Source organism: Kryptolebias marmoratus, linkage group LG15 (genome assembly GCF_001649575.2).
Source record: "Kryptolebias marmoratus isolate JLee-2015 linkage group LG15, ASM164957v2, whole genome shotgun sequence".
NCBI classification, from domain to species: Eukaryota; Metazoa; Chordata; class Actinopteri; order Cyprinodontiformes; family Rivulidae; genus Kryptolebias; species Kryptolebias marmoratus.
The window spans coordinates 13955405-13961749 of NC_051444.1; the positions used below are offsets into that span (position 1 = coordinate 13955405).

The following is a 6345-nucleotide window of genomic DNA, read 5'->3' on the forward strand; positions in this document are numbered from 1 at the left end:
CGATCTCCCGCTCCATTTTTCCCTCATTCGTGAGCAAGACCCCGAGATACTTAAACTCCTCCACTTGGGGCAGGACATCTTCCCCGACCCGGAGAAGGCACTCTACCCTTTTCCGTAGGCACTCTACCCTTTTTACCCTTATACATTTTCGACATCTAATAATCTGGTAGACAAAGAGCCACGGCCGAGCACAAACGGCACGTTTGTTTTAAATGGCGTGAAAGATTCCAGCGCAGCTCTTAATCACATTAGATCACCGAAGAATGGCTTTTGTGGACAAATATAATCCAAGTTAACCGCACTTCATCTTAAACGGCCCCAAACCAAATAGCGCAAGCCGTGTTTTCTCCCTGCTGGTGTAAAACAGATCCAGGGACTTTTCCATGGCTGCTTTATGGGACTTGTAAAAGCTGTCAGTTGAGCCACATGGTTCAACCGTACAGCGCTTATTAGAGCCAACAGCAATCTGTTGCACACTTGCACTGTGCCAGATTTCACCTTCTCCTCACACACGCACACATGTGCACACATTGTCTTGACTCATGGTTAAACCCATAGAAAAACAAGAGGATCAGATGACTCTGGTTAGGCCCCTAAGCGGAACATAAGTGCTCCTTTTCTCCCTTTACAACAAAAGCATGTTTCACCAGATGCTCCGATGAGATGCTCCATAAACTCAAAAGAACACAGGGTAACTTTTTTTCTTTTATTGGGAGTCTGTATTTTCAGGAGCTAAATTGTTTCAAGACCCCAACTTCTTGTTTTTCTTTCTTTCTTTTTTTTTTGTAAAAGCCAAATCTGAGACCTGAACTTACGGCAGCAGTCTCTCTTTAATATCAGGCTTCACTGAAGCTCCATACACATGGGAACGCCGTCTTTCCAAAACAGTCTTTTAGTTGTAGTTTCTAAAAGTATTCTCGTAAACACGGCACCGGTTTCTAGAAAGGCTTTTGTCCAGATGTAAACGGAAAGTGAATTTAAAAAAACCAACATTTCGGCCTTAGATTATTTGGTGCAATGCTTTGCTCTGTTCAAGGCGATTTTATTGTTGATCAGTCTTGTCTGTTCTCTGAAGTGACGCACGGCACGACTGTTTTGCTGTAGCTGAGCAACTGCAACACAAACGAAAGCACAAAATTTGTCGCTGAAGTTACGTCTGTCGAGCTCAGGGCTGTAGGTGAGGCAGGATGTGGGACTACGACCTCATCAGCTTCAGCAGGTTGTATTTAGGCTGTCTACGTGACAACGCGGTGTTGTTTCGTTGGCTGACAACGACAAAAACTTTGGCGTATTCACAAAACGCCGTTCTTGTGCGGACCCCACCGAGGAATCTCGGGGGGGGGGGGCATCCCTTTTTTTTTTTTATTATTCTTGAGGACGTTTTGCTTCTCATCAGAGGGAGCTTTCTCTGTGACAAACTGAAATGCACAGAGTTTAAAGCCTATAAACTACTGTTAGGCTATTTTTTTCTTGGAAGCCGTGAAAGTCGCAAGCACATCCCTCCCCCTCCCATCGGGGGTCGTCCACAAACCAAGATGTTTTGGTCACAAGCATGAAGGTGTGTTGACTCCGGGCTGCGCTGTAAACCCCAGAGCCGCCTCCTTTGTTTATAGTACAACAAAATCACAAAACAAAACAAACTAAATCTAACACTTGACCTTTTTTTAAACTGTGAGTCAAATAAGAACTGAAATGCAGATTTTTGGGACGCCCTGGTCGGCCCAGATCAACGGGCTGACTACTCAGACCAACCTGGTCGGAGGTTCGGGCTCCATCCCACTTGTCGCCCTGTTAGATGTACATGTCGGGACTTGTCCACTCCCTCCCTTTAGCCCCAACACAACAAGGCAGCCCAGCACCGGAACTACCTGATAACCTGTGTCCACCTCAACCTTTAAGGCTAACAGCTCCCCTCAGCTCCGCAGTCTGAGAGAAGGGATGAGGAAAAAAAAACAAGAAAGGATCTTGTGTATTTGCATCACAGGAATGGTACAGTACGTTCAAAGACAACAACAGCACCGAGGCGAGTGACTGTCAGACAGGGAGGTACTGATGGGCAGCAGCTTCTGCGGGCGCAGCCTTTCGGAAGCCGAAGATGACAGTAAGCAAGCCAGCCTGAAACGATGATAATCCGTGAAGGGTAAGGAACAGATAGAGTGGCGACGTGTCTCAAGATTTAAGCTCACACAAAGCAGAAACACGCACACATGCGAGTTCTACATCAGCAGCAATGTTATTTCACTCTCTCTCTTTTTTTTTTTTTTTTACAGCTAACCAAGCATGATATGCTGCATTATTGGGCTATAATTAAACTATACCGTGTCGGTCATTGTGCCCTCAGCTCTGTGTAAGCCACATCCCACAGCCCGTCAGGGTCAACGCTTCTATATAAAGGGACCCCAGGAGCCAGCCAAGTATAAGACAAGGGTTAAAAGCCCGTGTCCGTAAGGGGCGCGTGATTACAGTGTGTTTTGGAGTCACCTTATCAGCAAAGGAAGAGCCCACTGGGGCCAGTCAGCGACCAAGCTGCGGTTTCATAACATACGTAAACACAGGCTGACTGACTGCAGCTAATCTGCTCACGACTGCATGACCTGCTTCCCAAGTATGGTGCTACTCCCGGCACCAGACACCATAAGAAAGAGACACGTCTTCATGCAAGGACTTGGGCACAAAACAAGCAGGGTCGCCGTCGTCCTCCTCTTGTCGTGAGCCGTGAACAGGTTGTAGAGCATACGTCGGCAGACTTTATTTCCACTACGGGGGTGGGGGTTGGGGGGTGGATGTCAGGAACATTTTGCAGCTGACCAGACCGTCACACAAACATGAGCCACTGGGAAAGGGAACAAGGAATATGAGGCAGCAGAGCAGCTTGAAGGTTATATGTCAACGAGGAAGGAGGAGGAGGAGGAGGAGGAGGGGGGTAAAACAAAAGAAAATGGGGAAAGGAAACAGCTGACATCAGTGGTAACACTCCAAACTGGAGCAGCATAAGTGTTATTGTTCAGGCCAGGCTCTTCTGGGAACTCAGACACAACTAGAACACACACTAGCTGGTCAGCTAGTAACCAGGGCGGGCAGGTGGTTACCTAAAGCCGGAATATGAACATGTTTCTCTCACATACCTCTCTCGGGCTTCATGTTGTCCAGTGTCATCTGATTGTCTTCCGGGGAGGAGGTGTGGGGGGGAGTCTCCTGTTCTCCTCCTGCTCTCCTCCTTATCAGACTTGACAGCACCGCGACGGACCCTGGACCCCCCCACCACTGTGTGTGTGTCTGAGAGCTGCTGTGTGTGTGTGTGTGTGTGTTAGCTAAGCAACAATATCAGCTGTGAAGCCTGCGCGTTAACCTCCCCCCCTCCTCTTCCTCCTCACTATCCAACAACAAAGCCTCGCTTTGTTAGCATGCTGCTCCTGTTCGCTTCCATCGAGTCGCGCTCACTGTACTGTCCAGCTGACAAACACGACGGCGGGGGTAGACGAGCTGTCAACCTGTTAACTAGTCGGCCTGACCAGCCTCTAACCAGCCAGCTGCCTCCTCTCTCGGCTCGTCTCGGATTCCAGCACCTGAATCGTGGCCGGGCTCATGATGTCGGGCGACGCTCAGCTATTAATGTTAGCACGACGGGGAAAGTCGACCAACTAACTAAAGCTGTTGTCGTTAACCCGTGGTTAACTAGCTGCTAACATCCCAACCACCCGTCCAGCTCAGCGCAGCTCAGCTGCTAACACGACTGACAGACCCCTTCAGTGTGTATATTTACGTTTTTTTTGTGTTTGTTTTTAAAAGAGAGGGAATCACCAGTCTTGATAATTAATCTCGAACAGATACGGCCCGCTTCCTATCCGACCATTTTTTTAAACAAAGGTCCGATTTTATCCGCTCAGCGTTATAAACGCCGACTTCCTTCGCGATCTTTATTAGGAAAAACAAACAAAAAAAACTTTTCAAAGCGACGGCAGGAACAGCCCCGAGTCCCGAGCGCTTCGGAAGGCGAAACCCCCGGCCACGAACCGAGCGGAACTCGGCTCTCCCCCGGCGCTGACAGGCGGGTCACCGGGCTCCCCGAACCGGACGTCTACGGTGAGATAATTCGGGCGAAATGCAGATTAAAGGAACAGCGAGTCCTGCTAGTCGTGATGCTACAGTCTGCCTCCCCTTCTCACTTCCCTCTCTGCTGCTTGTCAAAACAGATTAGTGCAGCTCTAGGTCACGTGTCCCAACAACAGCTCTGTCTGTGGCAGGCCGGTGTACCATATAATAAAACACATCTAATTACTGTTTTTAAATCACCATAACAATACCTCTCTTCTTTAAATGCCATTTTTCCAAGTTAGAGCTAAAACTGAAATACACAATGATACTCCTAAAAGAAAGCATGAATGAAAGAAGGTTTAATTTTCAGAAAATCCTAAAATAAATATTCCAATTACTGTTTTAACATGAAATAACAAGTCTAGAAGTAGTTTAGTTCTTCCAAGAGATAAAATAATATGTCAGCTAAAAGGGGCTTTCTTCCTAGGACACAAACAATACCCCCCCCCCCATTATGTGTATTCATAATTCAACAACACTGTAGATATCTGAAAATTGTTGTCAAGTTTGTAGGTGGTTGTCATTATTTAAATTTCTGAAATTGCTTTGTAACTAGCCCTGATGTTAATACTGGATACCCCCTCATTACAAGTAAAAATATATACATTTTAATTTAATTTATTCTGTTCTTTTGGTATCCAAAATCATATTAAATATGTCTAGAAATAAGAGCAAAGTTTGAGAGATTTTAAATGTTGACTGTGGGCAGGACGGGTGGCATTTTGGTGAGCTGGCTTGTTTGTTTAGATCAGGATGAATTAACCTGATATTTGCCCTGAGCAGCCTGATTGTTATATGGTAAACCGGCTTGCCATACTGCTCGTCACTTCCCTCCGGGCCCAGCCTGAACTTGCAGCCATAGCAACCGTCCAACTTAGACGTGGTACCAAAACTTTTCAGGAAGGCTCACAATATTTAATAACAAAAGATTTTCAACAACAACAACAAACAAACCATAAAAAGATGAGTTTTTTTTCTTTTTCTTTCCATATAAAAGTCTGTATCATTAACAGCAGCAGACGGCAGAGAGGAGCAGAAGGTAAACAGGAGACGGCCGCTCTCTGGATGCTGATTGGTCAGTGGAATTCGATGCGCGTTCACGTGCTCACGTGAGAGTTCGTATTTTTCTGACGTGAACATTTTGTTCTGGCTTTCTTGGCTTGAGTTCCCAACAACCTTATCAGTATTATGGTCTGCTTTTATGTAGTTTTTACTTTTTCAAATAGTCCTAAATGGCGGAAATGCCATTTTTTATGCATTTTAACCAAACACCATCCTTTGAGTATCTTGGATTCAATTTTCATTATATTAAATATACTGACAGGACAAGCCAGGAAGTGCCTAAAAATATAAGGAGGAAGGTATACGGATGCAGAAATAAGCTTTAAAAGGTATAAACACATATGAAGGCATCTTTGGGTTTCAGTCTCAAATCGAATTTCTCAAACACATTTTTCCCCTTCATAATAAAAATTTCTATACAACACATCATACTAATCCTCTGTGGTCAGACCATCTGGCTTGAGGCATTTTTATAATAGCATTTCTAGCTGTTATGTTTGATATTCTGAACAGGTATTTAATTTTGTTCATCGCTGTAAGAGAGCGGTGAGCTCAGGTTGCATTTGTTTTTCAGTATGATCACTATATCCATGTAAACAGCACATCAACAGGTCTGTACTGTTGGGTCGGCTCCAGATAAATGGGAATGCATGGCAGTTTTAATACTTTATGGCAGAGAGGCTTTGAAATCGACTAAAAATACAACCTTCTGAATGACGCTCCTTTTGTTTCTGTAAATAAAACTGGGGTTTGCATGTGCAGAATTGTCAAAGGACAGGAGTAAAGGCTGAAAAATGCAAGTTCAAGATGTGTAGCTACCTTAAAATGTATCCATTAAGTGAAAAATACTCAGCACTTCACAATAAAGCAAACGAGCACAAAGCGTTAAAACTGAAATTACTCATGAGCTCACGAGTGTCCAAGTGTTTTTTTCTTTCGCTCATAAGTTCAGATTATAGCAAAACTAGAAAAGTCCAGAAGAAGAACTCTTGTTTTACTATTTTCTTCCGATTAAAACTCAATCCAAGGACAAAATAAGGCTGAAAGCTGCTTTATATTTGGGAGAATCTGTTAGCAAATAGGGGACATGGCAAGTTGTAGGCAGGCAGACTGTTAAAAAAAGAAATTATGTTGAGGAATTTTTCTCTCGTGAGCCTTTAAAATGAACAAACTGAGGGGGGGGGGGGG

General features: G+C 44.8%; 1 protein-coding gene across 2 annotated transcripts in view; it reads right to left on the reverse strand.

Annotated features, from left to right (window-relative positions):
• The window catches only part of fam214a (family with sequence similarity 214 member A), a 34215-nt gene extending 30025 nt beyond the window's left edge, over positions 1–4190 (reverse strand). For both annotated transcript variants that reach the window (XM_025006460.2, XM_017418715.3), the window contains exon 1: positions 3126–4190. In XM_025006460.2, the coding sequence (XP_024862228.1) occupies positions 3126–3156 (31 nt within the window). In that variant the 5' untranslated portion in view covers positions 3157–4190. The remainder of the gene's footprint in view (positions 1–3125) is intronic.
• Positions 4191–6345: the final 2155 nt, after the last annotated feature.